Genomic DNA, 19,550 nt, shown 5'->3' with positions numbered 1-19,550 from the left:
TCAGTCTGACCAATCACTGCTCTCTGGCTCCGCCCTCTGAGAATCTTGTTGCTGATGACCACTTCCGGTGTCAGAAAATAAAAAAACCGACCTTTTTTCGTTTCTGTCTCTTACTGATTTTATTTTTTAGTTATTCTAAATATAAAATGAAAATCAAAGCATTTTTAAAATTTCGTATATCCCTTTTTGATCATGAAAAGGCAAAACGCCTTGTATTTCAATTTTATTTTTTTGTATTTAAAAAGGACAATCAAATAACCACTCATTTTTTGTTTTTCAATACCCGTTTCAGAACGGAAAATCCAATTGCCAAAATATACACGGACCAATAAATAATAAGTTGAGTGTGTAATAAATAATAAGTTGAGTGTTTGCAGCTTTTAGTGTGTAAGTGGAGCCCGGCCTGGTCACGTGATCTCCATGGTAACCGCACAGCGTCATCAGTTCCTGGGAGCAGAAGTGAAGCTTCAGTCGTTCAGCTCCAAATTAATCGCCTCACTTTCTGACTCCAACTGCCTCGTTTTTCTTCTGGCGGGGACCGAGCGGCTCTCTGCGGCCCTGCGAGTCTCAAACACCGGCTGGAGAGTCCGAGGTGGGCGCCATGAGCCACCCGAACCCCGGGTAGGAGCAATTTAATATTTGATATCCAGGAGAGGAGGGAGCTGCTGGTTCAATAAACTTTGCTTTGCATTCAATATCTGCCTGATGTTTTAGCTTTGGATGATGTTACCTAAATGTTTAGCCTCGTATTTGCTTATCTAATCATGTAGAAAACCGTAAAATTAACTTATTAATACTTAAATAGTCACCACTCAGGGTTAATTACAAAAAATTAAATCCATGCTAACGCTACTCCCAGATTAGCCCACAAATAGCTAGATAAAAGTTAAAAATTCCACAAAGCCATATTATGGATGTATTGCCAAGACCACTTCAATTTATCTTTAAAAAATAAAGCAAAAAAGTAAAATACAATTTAATTAAAGTATTGAGTGGACCTGAAAAGGTCTGAGAAGAAAAATGTACTAAACTTTATGGATAAGCAGTAGGAATAGACAGCTAAATATAAAGCATACATAATTAAAATGGATAAGTAATCCAGAAAAAGTGAATTAATGGTTGTAATAACTAGTTAAAACAAAATATTAAGTAATGTCGACCAGTATAGTCACCATCTACACTACTTTTTACAACTAATGGGCTCACTAAAAACTAACTAATGACTGAAAAGCACTTCATAGACATCACTTTTTATTACAACCCTGTGCTTATTGTAAACAACAATGACACTGAAATAAAACATTAGCTGCAGATACAAACAAGAGCTATAGATAAAATTAAAATGCATGTATAAATAGCAGAAATAGACAACCAAAATAATGCATAAATGATTCAAATTGACAAATAATGCAGAAAAATGTGAATAAATGGTTGTAATAACTAGCTAAAACTATGAATAAACAGCTGGAACTAATGTCTACTAGTACTGTCACCATTGAGGCACAATTAACTACTTTTATACTGCTACTTGTTCTACCAAAAAAACCAAAAAAAAAAACCAAATAATGATCAAAAAATACTGTATAGTCATCAGTTGTCTAAAAGTCTGTACTTTATTGTGGAAAAACAGTGACACTGAAAATAAAAGAAGACACTGCAGTAACAAATATGATAGAAACTGCCTGTAGTTGATATCGTAGATGTTGTTTTCCCAATCCACTAATAAGCCCACTAAAACCTGAAAAATGCAAAGTGCTTAGCTGTAAAATGACACTAAATGAGTTCTGACCAGAAAAGAAGGTGAGCCGTGGCGCCATGTGCCCCGACAGAGTGTCAGTGTGACAGAGGAAGTCACGTCTAAAATGACAAGCGATAGTTTAACATTGTTTGCGATCCAGAGAGAAACTTGCAGCCAAAGCTGAAGAGCTCCAGACGCAAAACAGGCCATGGACACAGAGGAGAGGAGGCGGCGGGTTAAGTGGCATCCCTTCTAATTCCTGCGTGTAATCAGACACCTGTAACAGAATCTAGAATTGTAAGATCCTGTTGTGTCGCGCACAAATGCTGGTGGAAATCAAACCTGTGTTGGAAAAAGAAACAGGCAGGTCTGTGGAAGAGTTGATGTCTTGTTAATGAGGACAAGAAGAACAACAGCCAACAAACAACTGTGGAGCTGCGTCTGAGTAAAACATGTCATTAGGATTCTGGGTTTCTAGACGGAGGTTTAAAGTCTGAATGTTCTTCATGAAGTGAAGTTGTGGTCAAACGTGAATGGGTTTCAATCAGTTTCTGCTTTGTGCTTGTGTTGGTCATGTTTCCGCAGACTTATTTCAGCCTACAACAGTCTGACGGACAAACATCTCGCTGGATATTTCAGCAACACTCGGATCAGGAGGCATCTGCAGAGAGCAGGACTGGTGCGTCAGAACAATAATGATGCTGGTTTAAAGCTGCCTTTCAGGTCATATTAATATTTGTTGTTGTGAGTTTAATAACCTAAACAATAATTAGAAGTTAAAGATGGCGTGCTTTGAAGGCAAATTCTGATGCCTAAATAAATGATTCAAAATGTGCTTGTTTTTAAACCAAAATATCCAGATGCACGCATGCATTTGAAAAAGCTTTTACAGAGACTAAATACAGAGAAATATTGATTGAAAAGTTCAGTAGAAATAGAAAAACTAAAAATGGGGATTTAGGTTTTTGATGCAAGATCTCATAAGCGGCATCGTCCCTCACTATCTGCATAAGATAGCCCAAAATAAGCCTCATATGTTGTTAAATTTAAACAGGAATAAAACCTGGAAGCAACTTGCAAATATAATGACAACATATAGACCCATTTGCATATGTTTTTGTGGTTTTACCACAATCATTTTTGGCATGTCAAAATCCATATTTCCCCAAATCCTGAGAGAAATATTGCATATTTTGCACCTTCAGCAAAAGTATAGCAAAAGGAATTAAACTTGCTTCACTTTGACCAGTAACCATAGCTGATACCTGAATCTTATGTTTTCCTTCCCTATAAATAGAGTCATTTCCATCCTAAATTAATTAGAAAATACTAGGTTTTGTTAGTATTTGTTTATATCCAGATAGTGTGAATTTGAAATAGTATAAAATTAGACAAAACACAGAAATATTGATAATAATTGATTGATAATAGAAATAGAAAATGTGAAAAGAATTAGGTGTCAATCTGTCTTTAAGGGAGAAGGGTAATGTTTGGGGATTTGGATTTTTGAGATCTATATTTCTAAAAGAAATCCTGGCTTTGGTCCTGATGATGATGATACAGTGAAAACTGACTTAAAACTTGTAATTTTAAAATCTAATTAAGGTGTTTTTTTGCTATTTTACTCAGTCTTTTTTAGAATATCACCAACAGTGACTGAAACGTAGTTCAGTTCAACTTCAGTTTTGCCAAAATCATCCAAAAAGTTTCTCCCTAAGCACAACAGTGACTTGAAACTGTGTAAAAGCGGCAAGAAAATTTAATTCATGTATCAGATTTTGTAATTCTTCCCAACATACCTGTAATATTGTTATCTGTCTTTCAAAAGTCCTCTTGGCCGAACTTTGCTGACACCGATGTTGTTATTAGATCACCAGAAGTGGGCGGATCGTTCCAGATAAAGAGTACAGACACAAACTGATCCAGAGAGCCCATCAGAGACACGTCCGAGAATGTCTGGCCCAGGCCATTTTCCACAAGGTGCTGGAGATGGAGGTGGGAGTTAAAACAGTCACAACGAAATGCTGTCTGCTAATCTGTGCATATTTAATGATGCTAATTTGTCCTGTGGATCTCCATCACAGCGTCTCCACCAAATAGAGATCAAAAGGAAGCTGGAGGAGTTTGCAAGGAGGGAAAGAGTGCATAAGATCAAGGTACATGATCTGCATATAAACACTGTTCTGCTGCTCTATTGTGTAAATTAATGACTCTTGAATTACATGAAACAGGAAAACAGTTAATGACGAGAATAGAAATACTCTTCATTGTCCCTAATGCAGCATCAAGTCTAAATGAAGCATTCATTATAAATCATTTTGTGCAGATTTATCTGAACTCCTCATGTGTACAGTATAAAATAAATGGTTTTGTTTGGAAGGTGGAGCGCTCTAAAAGGTATGAGGAGGACATTATCCGCATCCTGTCTCCACGTCCACCCACCGGTGCAAGAGGCATCCGGAAACAGCACTCTGGGCCAGAGGGGGAGCACTCTGAATCGTCCGAGTCTGTGAGTTAAAGCAAAGAACATCCTGTTTGTTGAACCTGCACTTTGACTGGACTTTACTGTAATATCACACTTGTAACCTGGGAATGCAGACGGTGCAGTTTGATGTTGGAAATCTGACCTTTAATCACATTGTCTCCATCAAACAGAGTAAAAAACAGCATTAATGGTCTCTGAGCGGTGCAGTGCTGTGGAAAAAGTATTTGCCTGATGTCTTCTATTTTAGGATATTTCTCCCCCTTCAATGTTCCAGATCATCAAATTAATGTTTATATTTATTTAATATTAGACACAGATAACCCACACAACAGAAAATACAGTGTTTAAACAATTTTATCACCCCTGTGAAAAGTAATTGCCCCCCATAAACCTATTAACTGGTTGGGCCACTATTGGCAGCAACAATTGCAGTTAAACGGTTAGGACAGCTTGTGATCAGTCTTTTACATTGCCCTGGAGGAATTTTGACCCACTCTTTTCTGCAAAGTAGTTTTAACTCGGCCAAATTAGATGGTTTTCAAGCATGAAATAGCCTTTTTAAGGTCTTGCCACAGCATCTCAGTTACTTTTAGTCCCCTCATCTGTAAAATTATTTCTTTCCTGAAATTCACTGTGTCAGTATGTATCATCTGTTCAGCTTTGGTTAAAACCAGACAGCTGATGTGTGAGGTATCAGCGTTTGTGTTCCAAATGCTGAAATTTACATACAGCCAAGGTAACGGTTAACAATTAACTCATGCTACTGTCATGTCTGCACAGTAAATATGAAGCTACACCTAGCAGCTTGTTCTGTCAGCCTTATCAGTAAGACTGGAAGCAAGTAGAGCAGCTAATTTGGTTCTTTGCAAAAGAAATAAAATTCTGTCTACTAGCAGTTCCAAATCTTGCTAATTAGCATATTATATGTTCCTTATTGATTCAGTATAATGGAAATGGACTTGTTTTTGGTTCGTGAGCCACATCTCCATCCCCTGGTCAACTGAGAGTCTGCACACACATTTTATATTGTTTTTTATACGTGTAAAAACAGCAAGTGGTGGGTTTTCTGATGCAGTGTCTGCAGTGGATCATGATTGCTAGGAAAGTGCTCTTTAACCAGAACCAGTCTTTATGCTGAGCTAAGCTAAGCTGGGTGACTGTTTGCACAAGTACTGGCTTTATTACCATACAGACATGAGTGAGATTACTCCTAAAAATGCCAAACTTCCTATTTAACTGCAGCTCTCACATTTGGCCTGTTGGTGTATTTTTGCACTATTTTTCACATGTGAATTTTTTATTATCATGTTAAAGAGAGCAAAACAAATACATTCTTTGTGGCAATACTTTCTGGATGCCTTTAGTGAAACCATAAATAATACCATATTTACACGTTTTTGTCAGTTAAATCAATAGAAATTGTATGTTTGATTAGAAACTACATGAACAGACACGAGCTTCACAGTCGAGTGAAACCTAAGACATTCTTTCAGGTGATGAAAGTCTGTCTGTTTTGTCATAAATACCTGTACATGCTGATAGCTGCCATGTTTATTTACACTGACACTTCAGCTTGAAGAGCTGCCTCAGCAGCCGTATGCAGACCAGGGTGAAGTCATGGGATTTGCTGCTTGTTATCTTTGAAACAGAAAAAGCCACAGACCCTGATGCCAGAGTAAACAGAGCTGGTAATCCTGTCCTTGATCTCTATGCTTACTCTTTGAAACCTCCTTCTTCTAAAGTCTACAAACATCTCACACCTCAGCAGGCTGAGCCTTGTTTGAAATACATTGATGGGAAAATGTGAATATAGGAGGATAATTAATGTCAATTTTGCACTCATCTATTTTAGTTTTCATTTATCACAAATTTAAGAATCTTGCTCTTTTTTTTTTAATCAAAGGAAACTTTAAAGATCCGCAACTAGAAATTAGGATACTGTAGCTGCAAAAAACAGCAAATGTATAATCTGTAAATTGATATAAATTACTAATGCAGCAGATGAAATGGCATTAAAACACCATCACACTGAATATAGCAAGGATATACTACATGGTGCTCTTAAAAACAGAAATACACAATTCAGTTTTTTCTGACTCACAGTGGAACTTTGAGGCATGATTGTACACAACAAGTACAATCTATCGACCTACACTAAAGGCAATGAGTTTGTTTATTTGGAAGGGACTGTGCACATTAATGAACGCCCGTTTATTCAGCAATAGGCATAAATATGCCGGAGTGTAGCACAATGCTAATTTACATCCACAGTCCCTAAGAAAAAAAAGACATAACAGGGATACATAAAACAATAAGTCACAATAAAAGCACATTGCAAAAAGTACACAAAGGAAACATAACAGTGAAACATACAATGAAACATAGGACAATAAGTGGCAACAAAAAGACAATAGATCACAATAAAAGGTCAAGTGTGTCGGGTGTGTCATCTAATTTATCATTATTCTATTATGGACAAGTAAATGAAAACGCATTTAACAAAACTGGTTACAAACTAAAATTTTTCTTGAGTTCTTGTGATTTCAATGCTGGGGGCTGCATTTGCTTTAGCCTTTGCATAAACCAGTTTTCCATCCATCCATCCATTATCTATACACCGCTTAATCCTCACTAGGGTCATGGGGGACTGGAGTCTATCCCAGCTGACTCAGGTGAAGGCAGGGGACACCCTAGACAGGTCACCAGTCTGTCACAGGGCTACATACAGAGACAAACAATCACTCTCACATTCACACCTACGGGCAATTTAGAATGATCAATTAACCTCAGCATATTTTTGGACTGTGGGAGGAAGCCGGAGTACCCGGAGAAAACCCATGCATGCACAGGGAGAACATGCAAACTCCATGCAGAAAGATCCCGGGAAAGCCGGGATGTGAACCAGGGATCTTCTTGCTGCAAGGCGAAAGTGCTAACCACTACACCACTGTGCAGCCCTAAACCAGTTTTCCTCTGCAAGAAAAACCCTACAGTGGAAAACTAAAGACATGTAACACAATAAAATGTCTCATATTGAGTAATGTTCACCTTAAACATGCTTCATATATTATACTTTTCCTGCTTTAATAAGTAGCATTAAATGCAATGAACCATATAATCACACAGAGCGGAAAGGCTGCCTTTAAATGAATACAGCTTACAATTACATATATGCAATTATGTTATTATTTGGCCATTAATATGTCACTGATGATATAAAACCAGTCTGACAGTCAGTGATACCCTGTAATTAGCAGAATGTGTGGTCGTTGTATGTTTTGTAGCCGAGCTCGTCTCGACCCAACACGGCTCCGGGGAAGATGCAGCGACCGGTTCGCCTGAAGCCGATCCATAGTAACAGCACCACGGCTTCAATCAGACGCAGCTCCCCGTACACACTCCTGGAGTCCTCACATGACAACAACCACTCACTCAACTGCACTGTGAGTCTGACACACTGATTTAGTTTGTAATGTTAAAGTGAGACCAATATTTGCATCTTTTTAAAATATATTTTAGTTCATTCGACATTTATTTAAATCTGGTGGAATCACTGAGGACATGCCCTTATTTTTAGTGACATTGAAAGACAATAAATAGAGCAGTTTGGCAAACAGTCCAATTCAATTGAGTTTTAAATTGACCTGCGGCTACAGTTGTGTCGAGTTCCCATTTTTACAGCAAAATGTTTAAAGCAAAGTTAGCTCTCCAAAGTTCAGTATATGCATGTGGGATAAGCTAAGCTACGATACGATACAATGAGATAAAAAAATTTTTATCCTGAAGGAAATTCTTCTTTTCAGATATTGCTCCAAAAAAACAAAAACAAATGACATAAGAAAATGCAGTGCCTAAAAGTGGAAAACAATAAGATAAAAGTATGTTTCCAAGCATTAGCCAATTGCTTGAAAGACCTGAAGTAGTTTAAATACGTAGATTTAACAGAAAACTTCTGTTTGGTGACATCTTACCTTTCAATAACTTCAAAAATAATAATGTGTGTCACGTCTTACTGCTAGAGATGGAACTTATCCAGATAGTAGGCAGTGATGATTTGACTGACTAATGAAACGCCATCGATATGAAGTTCAAATAAAGAGTTTTTAATTTAACCAGATACCCAGATATTCCTATTTCAACAACCAGTATATTGGTCAGTATGGCAACATATCCAGACACTATTTCACGCTAACACTAAAAGCAAGACAACAATACAGAGTATTCTACTCCCAATGCCAACACGAGTGGTGGCCTCTATCTATCTATCTATCTATCTATCTATCTATCTATCTATCTATCTATCTATCTATCTATCTATCTATCTATCTATCTATCTATCTATCTATCTATCTACCTACCTACCTACCTACCTACCTACCTACCTACCTACCTACCTACCTACCTACCTACCTATCTATCTATCTATCTATCTATCTACCTACCTATCTATCTACCTATCTACCTATCTACCTACCTACCTACCTACCTACCTACCTACCTACCTACCTACCTATCTATCTATCTATCTATCTATCTATCTATCTATCTATCTATCTATCTATCTATCTATCTATCTATCTATCTATCTATCTATCTATCTATATATCTCTCTATCTCTCTATCTCCACAGCTATAAAGGTTAGCCCTAAGAGACTTTTCTTTCCATCAAAGCAACATTCCATACAAGCACATGTACGACTCATGAATTCCTTTCCCAGATGGACAAAGAGTCCCGCAGACGTTTTACCACAGCAGAGGCCTCACACGGCATCTCGCCCTACTGCCTCCCAGTCATCAACAACTTTGTCACCCCGGTGCCTCCAACCACCAAGAGGAAAGAGCGAGGTGTCAAAGTGAGTCGCAGCAGCACCATCAGAGGCCGCAGACTGCGACCGACCACCGCCTCCAGTGGAGACGTCACAGAGGTATGGATGTGTTTCCTCTGGCAAGAAAAGTTTTCTCCAAATGCGATCTGCAGCCTTTAAATTCAAGTATTAGCAGCATCAAGTAAATTCCTTGTAAGACATACCAGTAGAAGCTTGTTATATGTGTATAAATCTATATTGTGTGCACGTGGTTGAGAATTTTTTCTAAGGTAAAAAATGCCATAAAGCAAATACTGACCATGTAAAGGATCAACAAACAACTTTATACCATTTAATACGTAGAAACAGATTAGTGGTAAAGCTACAGTAGGCAGAAATTTAGAAGAAACACCAGAATTTGAAAATATTTTTCTCCTTCTGCAAGTTTTCCTTTTAACTTCTCTATCCTAAACCTCTTTGACCAGACAAGCACAGGATTGCAATAATAGTCTAACTTTTGTGATTTCACACGGGATTCAAACCCTGTCCTTTTGAGTGAAAGTCCTCTTTTTAACCCGTTCAGTCACCAGTCCTTATCTACAGTGTGGACTTTCTTGCTCTATACACAATCTTACTTAATCTGACCTGAAAAGACAAAACTGTCTGAAATCTCACATCACCAGGTAGATCTTCTAAATTCTGAAAATGGAGCAAAGAAGAAGTTTGAAACTTGGGTTTTCTCTCAGACCACTTGAATTGAAATATTCTAAGAGGATATTGGGGAATTTCTGCACAATGACACCAGAAAAATGTTGTCTATCCCAGCTTTAAGTGCATTATACATGATAATAAAAATGCTTTATCCAATCAAGGAAAAACAACCAGTGGAATGAAAGAAAATAGAGGGTAAAAACATAACGATAGGGCAAAAGTAATGGTGTAATATGTATATGTATAATATAATAGTAGTAATAGTAAATAAATTGAATAAATACATGGTAAAAGAATGAAACAAACAAAATAAATAAAATTAAAAGGGAACACTAATGCACACTTGCATGGACTGTGAAACAAATGAAACTAAAATAAAGTGTTATGTTAACAGCATTGTCAATGTCACATGAACATCAATTGCATTTCTGTTGACAACTTCCTAGAAGAATTGATCTAGGAAACGGTCAACAGGCTGGCATTGTAGTTAATTAGGAAAATTCCAGAGGTGAGACATGAATAAGAAAATATAATTGACAGGATAATTTGCATTTTATTTAAAATATAAACTTAATCTAGATCTAGATAACCTCCTGTGTGAATCAGTCTTGTCAAATTTGGTATTTAAGAAGTTGAAATAATCCCAAACTGCATGAAATTGACTTGCCTTCTTTTTTCTATCCAGGACCCTCCACTGCTGAGGAGCTCAGTTCACCAGAGCAGAGTGGTTGTTAACATGGTGTACTTTGGCAAATCAGTGCATCTCTCCCATGAAATGACTGACATGAGGGACGAGGTCAAAGTGTTTCAGCAGCACTGTGGAGGAGAAAACCTGTGTGTCTTCAAGGGAAAGCTGCTTGAGGGAGGTCAGTGTGTGAAGCTGGGTTGTGTTTGCTCGATACGAATGAGACAAACCACATTTAGAGACGTGTAGAGGTACCTCACCGGATTTAGAATGCCTCTTTTTCTCTCAATCCCTCCATCAGAGACTTTCCAGTTTATTTCAAGGCGACACAGAGGTTTTCCCTTCAGCTTGACCTTCTTCCTGAACGGGCTGCAAGTGGAGCGGCTGAGCTCCTGCTGCGAGTTCAAACACAGGAAAGGCTCCCGACTGGGTGGCAGACATGGACACTTTGGTTTCTCCGGCGTAGAGGGAGCATCTCCCTGCTACAAGTAAGATATACACCTGTGAAGGAGCACCATGTCTCTGACAGAAGACAGGAACTGTTGAACATAACACCACAGAAACAGTCAAATGACAATAAAAAGGAAAACACGTGTTTGGCTTCTTGCCAAGAGTTTGATAAGAGGATTGATACTACTCTTATTTCCCTACAATAACTATGAAAATACAGACATTAGATCTAGCTTAGCATAAACACTAGCAGCACCTACCATGACTCTGTCAAAAGCTACCAAATGCAAAAAATGCCAACCACCACATTAAAAGTTCACCAGTTTTTTGGAAAGGTGCAGTGGCCTTAATGTGATTGCAAGTTACTGACTCCAGCCATGAAATGGTCCCAGAAAAACGTGTTGGAGATAGAGGTATGCCATTTTTTTTTTTAGCTTTATTGGTGCTGCTGGTGCTGCTGCTGGTAAGATTTTTCAACATTTTTCAACCTAGATTTTATGCTAAGCTAAGCTACCCATCTAGGGATTGTAGTTTTATGTTCAAATCGGTGACAGTAATTGTGTTTTATTACCAGTGGATCAGTTGTAGTGGTGAACCAACAGATAATTAGCACTCTATTCTGCTGTTTTTTGTCATAGCTTTGGCGCTTTAGCTTGAATTTCAGTTTGTTACTCAGTTTTCTTTTAAAAGCTGGTAGCATGGCAGTGAGGGTGTACAACAAATCAGTAGCCATTCCTTCCTACATCTGCAGCCTATCTCTACTATACCAAGCAAATAAAGGAAAAAATGTCCCAACAGTAAACTTACAAAAATTGTAATGTTTTGGATCATTCTCACTCATTGTAGTTTGGACGTAGCAAGCAGATGTTTTTAGTGAAAAACCACTGAAAACTTAATTGACACTTTTTAATCATCCCCAAACAAAAGGTGATGAACACAGTGGTGCATGTAGCTGGCAGATATTTCATCCCAGAGTTGGTGGAGACCAAAACAGAGTTGAATGGGAATCAGTGAATATTCTACTTACATTTTTAGGATGATAACAAGCATTGCTCCAAATATTGCTCCATCTCCGGCAGCTATCGACAGCTATTTGCTAACAGCTTCAATCAAAAAAAAAAAAAATCTGCTATTGCAGCTTCATAGACAGAAGTAGCAGGAGTATTGATGTACTTATTTAAACAAGAAAGAACGTATTTCCCAACATGTCAAATATTTTTTAAATCGCTATGACAGTTGTGACTTCTTGCAAAAAAAAATTTCAGGTGCATCATAGCAATGGGGCTGGACAAAAAGCCAACTCCTCCACCCAAGAGGGTCAGAGAGAACATAGAACGAGAAGAATCGGTCAACAGCCCAAAAGATGCACCAGAGACGGAGATGGAGAGGACTGGTGAGGACGCTGCCTCCCAGTCAGAGTGTGAAACCAGTCAGCCACAGGACCACATGGAGACCCAAGTCGAAGAAGAAACAGCACCTGAAGAGGACAAAGTCAGAGATGGTAAAATCACAGAAACAAACTCAAACAAGACTGCCTCCTAATTAAAGCTTTGTACATCTTTTCCATATCATGGATTTCTGTTTTTCTCTCCACTTAAGATTATGAAGAAGACTTTGAAGCAGATGATGAAGCTCCTGCAGAAGATGATGTGAAAGAAGAGAAATCCCCATCTCCAGCCATCGAAACTGAAAAACAGGCTACAGAGAAAGATATCTCTGAGACTGAAGACAATGAAAAGGATGGTGGGTGAATGTCTTTGTTTAGACACATACTTGAAATCGTTATAGGAAATTACGAAACAAAAGGAACCTCATTGCAACATGTTTTCTGTAGCTTCTTTACTTTGAAAGGGATTCCTACCAATATTCATGTGTAAATGTTTTGGAGAGTGATTTTTCTATTCAGGAATTTAAAATGCTTCATTTTTCTTGCACAGAAGACATAAAGTCTCGTTCGGGCTCCAGCTTCTCCGGCAGTGATCAGGAGGAAAGCGACGCTGAAGACACCAAAGAGGAAGAAAAGGCAGAGCAACCAAAAGAAGTCAATCCAGAGGAAACTGTTGCTCCACCAGATGAAAAAGACGAACCAAATCCAGATGAAGCCGCCGCCACTGAGGGAGAATCTGCTGTGGTCAAAGACTCGGACATTCAGGACAGTGCCGGCGACAGCACCGAGATCGACATCTCCGAGACCAGTGTCCCCTCAGGGAACGAAAACAGACAGAGCAATGACACTTCAGGAGGCAAAGATGCTGAGAAAACCGCAGAGGACAACAAACCTGAGGAGGAACAGGAGAGAGGTGAGTATAAACCAGCCGATACAGCTGTGGAGATTTCACCTGAGTGAAAAAATCCATCATGTATGGAGGTTTTTCCACTATTTTCCCAAACAGCGCTGTATTTATAGGAATCAGTCAGGAGCAGATGCGTGAAGGTTTGTATGTCATTTGAGCAACACATTAATATAAGCCTGATTAAAGCTAAATAACTATATCATAGTGCTACAGTATTGTCAGCTTGAGATTTTTAAATAATAAGATCATGTTTTTACATTTTAATAGTGGAAAAATTGCTTGTCCTTGTATTTTTTTCTTATGTTTCTTATGTGTGTTGTGATTTCAGCCTCATTAATTTTTATTGTCAATTTTCATCTTTATTTAGAACCAGCTTCAAAATGTTATTCGTAATAATCATAAGAAATAGTGATTGGATTGTACTTTTGCTTGTGTTGTTCATGACAGTGGTTTCATGCTTCACCCTCTGAACCACAAAACCTAGTCATGGTTTTTAAAAGCATTTTACCTTTTTTAAAAAATGATCACAACATAGCTGATCAAAGCTTGAAACAAAATTGTCACATTTTTGAAATTTCATCAGTCATTGCACCAGTCATGTGTGATGTGCAGTTCGTTCAGAAAGCTTAACCATAGCTAAGCTTAAAATTGTGATATTTCATTAAAATCACTTTATTTTATTTGCCAAAAAGAAATCATTTGCACCAGATTCTATAAAAGAATTAAAATTTCTCTGACAGAAAGTCTGTGACTTTTCAGTTGAACTGCAGGCTGTGTTAAACAGAACAGAGAGGAGATAAGTATGGAAACAAATTAGAGAGAGAGAGAGAGCAAAATAAAGCATACTTGATTAATACAATAAATGCAGCATGGTACAAAAACAGCATACAGAGGAACAAGATGTGAGCAAGTTGTTAGAAGATACATTCAGCACAGTAGTGTGGAAAATGCTTAGTTTGCAGAGGTTGTAAAATGTAAAATATCTGTCGCATGTAGAGCCATAATCATTTTTCCAGTATTAGTAACACCTGTGGGCACTTAAAAATGGTCCATGTTTATTTCAAGTTTTTACATTATTGTAAAGTAATTCATCAAATAAATTCAAGTTTAATTTTTCTTATTTTATGATTTATGGTATTATAATGGTGTCATACTGCACAAAATACATTTTGAGTTCCCTCTACTTCTAATCATGGTTTCCACAGAGTTGTAGGACTTTATGTTTGCAGTGAAAAATGAGCCCACGGTGAGTAAAAATGAAACACGAGCAGAAAATGCCTAGAAACCCCTTGGGGTTCTGAGGGTTAAAAAGCTTTTTTTCCCTTAAAGTTTGTCTTAAAGCTGCTTTGTGTAGTTTTGTTTAAAATGAAATAAATAAGCATTTCAAAATACAACTCAACAAAGGGAAGAGCTCTCAGGGGGAGAAATTGCAATCAGACAAAAGGAAACAAGTGGCCACTGAGGGAAAAAAAACAGATATTTGCATACTGAACAGCATTTCAAAAAGCTCAAAATATGTAGCAGTGAAGAGCTGCTGCATATTCATGTACAGCGTTTAAGCAAACAAATCTGCCTTTACATGACTGATTTTGCAAATATTAACTCGTACACATTAGAAAATCTGCCACTGATGAAACTAGTCAGAGGAAATGTATTTCCTCAACCAGTTACTTTCACAAGTGGTTTTTCTGAAACTACATGAAGTAGGTTTAAGATAGGAAGTGATTGAATTTTGCATCGTGTTTCCATGTTGGTTGTGTATTTCTTTTTCTGTGTATATTGATTATGATTTTGCATGTTGTGTTGCTGCATTATGTTTGCTCCTGCAAGGATTAAATAAATATTTCTTTATGGGTGTATATTTCATCATTTTCTGGGTTCTCTGTCATTTCACTTGCTTTGTTTAAACATTGCTGTATTTATTGTAACTTCTGGACACCATTCGTCCACATGACCAGCTCATATAATTGCACGTGCCATGTGTCTTTTTCTGTCACAAGCCAAATCTGTGCAGGAGAAGCTGGCAGAAGCCATACTGAAGGAGTCGCAGTGCAGCTCTGAGCCTGAACTGAGTGACACCAGCACTGAAGAGGAAGAAGATTCCTCGGATAAAGGCCCCAAACAGGACAACAAAGGTGCCAGAAATTTTTTTTTAATTTTTTGAATCTGCAAACTACATAAAATACCACTTTTATCTTTGTAAACTTGATCAAATTTGTATTTTGCAGACGCAGTTCCCGAGAAACTTGTCACATTTACAGATCAACCGCAGACCCTCGTAGACCCGACAAAACGTGAGGAAAGTGAAACAGGTGAAGGTGAGGTGGCACAGGAGCAAGAAGAGACACCTGAAACAAAAGAACAGAAAGATGAAGAGCCTCATGAGAACAGTGATGACACCAAAGATGAGAAGGTCAGTGAGGTTGAGGAGGATGAAAAGGCTGGAGAGGAGGAGAAATCAGAGGATGCAGGCGAATCTCTGCATCCTGTAAATGAAGAGAACGCGGCACAGGATGACAAGACCACAGATCCTCTTGAAGAAACGCCGACTGAACCCCCTGATGCTGAGGCTGCAGAGGAAGATGAAGGCGAGGAGGGGAAAACTGACATTCAGCACGACGAGACGGGGCATGGGGGAAAAAGCGGAGAAGAGGATGAGTCATCGGTATCAGAGCCGAATAAAAAGGCCGATGAGACAGCAGATAATGCGGAGGCGGAGGCGATGACAGCAAGCGAGACAATGGAGATGAAAGCGGAGTCCTCAGAGGAGCAAGAGGCCCTCAGCCATGAAGAGGCACCTGTAGCCGACACAGAGGAGAGGCAGCAGGATGATGGCGAGGACAGAGCTGCAGCATCAGAAACTGAAGTTACAGCAGAAGATTCGAGCAGCTCGCCAGAGGGGAGCGGAGACACCATAGTGGAAAAAACAGTAGAAACAAGTACGGAAAATACAAAAAAAGATGATCTTAAGGAAGAAGGAACGGATGCTAGCCAGGATGACACTCGACAAGAAAGATGTGAGGGAGAAGAGACAATGGAAAACTCTGTGGAAGTAGATGAAAAGGTAGAGGAGCAGAAAGCTGAAGAGGAAGAACAAACTCATATACATCCAGATAAAACAGAGAAAGATGAAAATACAGAGGAAAGAGATGATGAAACAAACAGAACAGAGGAAGAGGGTAAAGATGAAAGTAAGGAAGATGAAACGATAGACAGAATGGAAAACACTGCAGAGGGAGCTGATAGTGACACAAATACTGAAGGAAAGCAAAATGAAGCTGAGAACACCCCGGTTGAGGAGGAGACAGTCGCAAATGAAGAGAAGGTGGAAGAACCAGAGAAGACAGAAAAAGATGAGACTAGTGAATATGTCGAGAATAAAAATGATGAGCAACAATCTGAAGAAAAGGGAGCTGATACAGCTAATGAGGGTGAAGACAGAAGTGAGACAAACACAGCTGTAGAAGACAAAAACGATGTGGCAGAAAAGTCCAAGCACAAAGCTGAGCAGAGTGAAACCAAGGAGGATGAAAATGGTGACGAATGTGAAGAGATAAAAGATGATAAGACTGTAGGAGAAGAAGGAGAAAAATCTGCCATTACAGAAGAACTCGAGAAGAGTGAAGATGCAGACTTGGATAAAGATAATGGGAAAAAATATTCTGAAAATGTAGTTGAGTCAGAGGATATCGGTGATGGTGAAGCAGCAGATGGGACTAAAACAACTGAAGAAGTGCTACACAATGTGAAAGAGGCTGAAAATGTGAAGAGAGAGACTGAGAGAGCCAATAACAGCAGTGAAAAGGGAGAAATTGATGCTGAAAACGGAGAGATTTCCATTGGAGCTGAGAGCAAACCTCGTGAGGATGAGGGAGATGACTTGAAAGTAGCAGAGAACGGTGAAGAAGTAAGACAAAGAGAGGAACATACTGAAGATGAGATCACAGATAGAAAAGAAGTAACTGTGGAGTCTGAAAAAGATGAGGCCGGTGAGGTTGATCCTGATGCTAATCTGGTAGATACTGAAGCTAAGAAAGAGGATGAAAGTGCAGAAAAGCAGTATGAATTAACTAAAAACGAGTCAGAACCAGAAACATCTGGTGTGGAAATGAAAGATCCTAAATTAGATGACCAAACAGGCATTGAGGAAACAGAAGAAGATGAAAATGGCAACAAGTCCGATGTTGATAATGAAAATAAAGAGTCAGGCTTGATCGAAAACAACAACGTCCAGAATATCATCAATGAGGTGATAGTTGTAGCAGCATGTTCAGAAGATCTGGAACAGTCGTCTGCTCCAGTGGCTGTTGATTTAGATACTGCCCAACACTTAGATGAACAGAACAAGGAGCCGGTTGCAAAGTTTGAAACTGAGAAAAACCTCCATAGTGATGAAAATAAAGCCGGTGTTTCAGACGTCTCTGCTGCTGATGTAGAAAACGGAGCCGACGCCGAGGAGGCGAGCCGGGCCTCAGAGGAAGGAGCAAGTGTTCTGCTCAAACCTCAAGCCCAAAACAAGGAGGCCGATAAAGCAGAACAGAGCGTCGCCTTCAGTAAAGACATTCCAGAGGTCTTACCGAGAGAAGACAACTCAGATCTGGTCACAAACTGGGTGAACATGCACCAAGCGTCCAAGTATTTCGAGACGTTCGTCGAACCTTTAGAAGATCTGAGGGAGGAGATTTCAGACACCGAAGGATCAAAATCTAATAAAGAAGAGACACAATCTTCAGAGCTGCAAAGATCAGAGAGTCCAGGTGAGATGGTGAGGATGTCTGAAGATGAAGAGCAGAAGCTCAAAGATGAAACCGAGCCAACGGACAAAACCAAAGTGAAAGCTGTGGAGTCGGATCTCGACAGCATCCATGCTAGAGATGAGCCATGTGAGAATGTAGCTGTCAAAGATGCACCACAAGTGGAGGAGAAGATAATACCAAAAGCAGAGACTGAACAAAGTGATACAGAATCTGAAAACAGGCAAGGCATGAGGTCAGAAGAGCATAAAGAAAGCAGGGGATCTATTCAAGAGGCTCAAGATGCACCAGTGCAAGGAATCAGTGAGGAAAATGGTGTCTCTGAAACCAAAGTGGAAAGTATCTCAGGTAGTCATCACTCAGGGGCCAGCGGCAAACCTGAGAGTGTTCCTGAGAACCAAACTGATGAGAAAACCACAGAAAATGACCCAGAAATGAAAGCTCTCCAACTTTCTGTCAAACCAGAAGAACATCAAGATTCAAAGAGTCCTGAAGGAGTGAAAGATATCATTGAAACATCAGAAAAACCAGATGAACCGAGTCGAGAAGTTACAGAAATAACCAACTTTGCAACATCAAAGTCGGACGATGGAAGCCTAGAGGAGTCTCACGGCGGAGAAACCCAAACCAAAGTGTCCGATGGGAGTTTCAGCAGAGACAGAAGAGACGTTCAGCTGATCCAAGACATCAAACACACCCTCAGCAAAGACCGACTGAGCAGTTTCTCCGTGGACGAAACTCTGTTCGGTCGGAGCTCGTATCCGTTACTGACGCCTGCCAGGACTGAGAGCGGACATTAGAGGTAAAGTGAGGCTTTATTCCTTTTTTATTTTTGCTTTTACAAAGATATATATTTAAAAGTGAACATTTAAAAGAAAAAACTCAACTTGCATGGACAATCAGACTTTAATAGAACAGCAGCACTTGTAGTGCTCATGAAGTGTTTTTCCAAAAGTAACTTAAAAGAAGCTCTTAGGTTTCTGTTTACATCACAAAGGCTTCATAAATAGGCTTCATCCTTCAGTCATTAGAAAAAGAAGCTGCGTAAAGAGTTTTGACTGCTGCATCAAATGTTTACAATAGACCATCTCTTCCTATTGTTGCTAACTAAGAGGGATAGATTGAATGAGGTATCGAGTGCGGCTGCTATCACCTGTTACCTGTAAACAGATACTCCTCCACTCGTGCTCACAAATGATTGAATAATTCATAGCTGTTGGACTCCCGCAAGTTTACTTTGGCCTTGCTGCTCTTTACATTCCCACTGACTGGATACTTCAGCTTCCATCAGAGATCTGTAACGGAACAGTGTCTGTGTTAATGACGATTCCGGTCAGCGCTAGAACGTAATGAGAGTGTAGAAAAACTGCAGTGGAACAACAGGAGCGCTAGTTTGGTTAACAGTAGTATCAGTGAAATGTTAAATGTCCTGCTGCTAACACTACCTCTACTTTAAAGAATATATGCTTAACACTTGTTGTTATAGTCTTTAAATGTCATTTTTATGGCAAGTTTGGGCTTGTGAAGCTTCACTCTTTCCTTTGGTATCTGTCAGTGACTGAAAGCTTGTGTGATTAAGGCAGTTCAAAAATAAAAATAAAGAATATGGACAGTGACTTTCTGTTTTT

General features: G+C 39.0%; 1 protein-coding gene across 1 annotated transcript; it reads left to right on the top strand.

Moving 5' to 3' along the window:
• Window positions 1-466: 466 nt before the first annotated feature.
• On the top strand, window positions 467-19,538 carry erich3 (glutamate-rich 3). The gene is made up of 14 exons (XM_035958602.2): window positions 467-621; window positions 2,324-2,417; window positions 3,608-3,733; window positions 3,823-3,894; window positions 4,119-4,247; window positions 7,508-7,666; window positions 8,942-9,148; window positions 10,425-10,605; window positions 10,726-10,912; window positions 12,140-12,375; window positions 12,474-12,617; window positions 12,812-13,174; window positions 15,169-15,303; window positions 15,397-19,538. The coding sequence occupies exons 1-14, from the start codon at window positions 602-604 to the stop codon at window positions 18,720-18,722; spliced, it is 5,379 nt and encodes a 1,792-aa protein (XP_035814495.1). The 5' UTR covers window positions 467-601; the 3' UTR covers window positions 18,723-19,538.
• Window positions 19,539-19,550: the final 12 nt, after the last annotated feature.

The sequence above is a fragment of the Amphiprion ocellaris genome, chromosome 2 (assembly GCF_022539595.1).
Source record: "Amphiprion ocellaris isolate individual 3 ecotype Okinawa chromosome 2, ASM2253959v1, whole genome shotgun sequence".
In the NCBI taxonomy this organism is placed as follows: Eukaryota; Metazoa; Chordata; class Actinopteri; family Pomacentridae; genus Amphiprion; species Amphiprion ocellaris.
The sequence above is the reverse complement of the archived record's forward strand: the minus strand, read 5'-3'. Positions and strand labels throughout refer to the sequence as shown.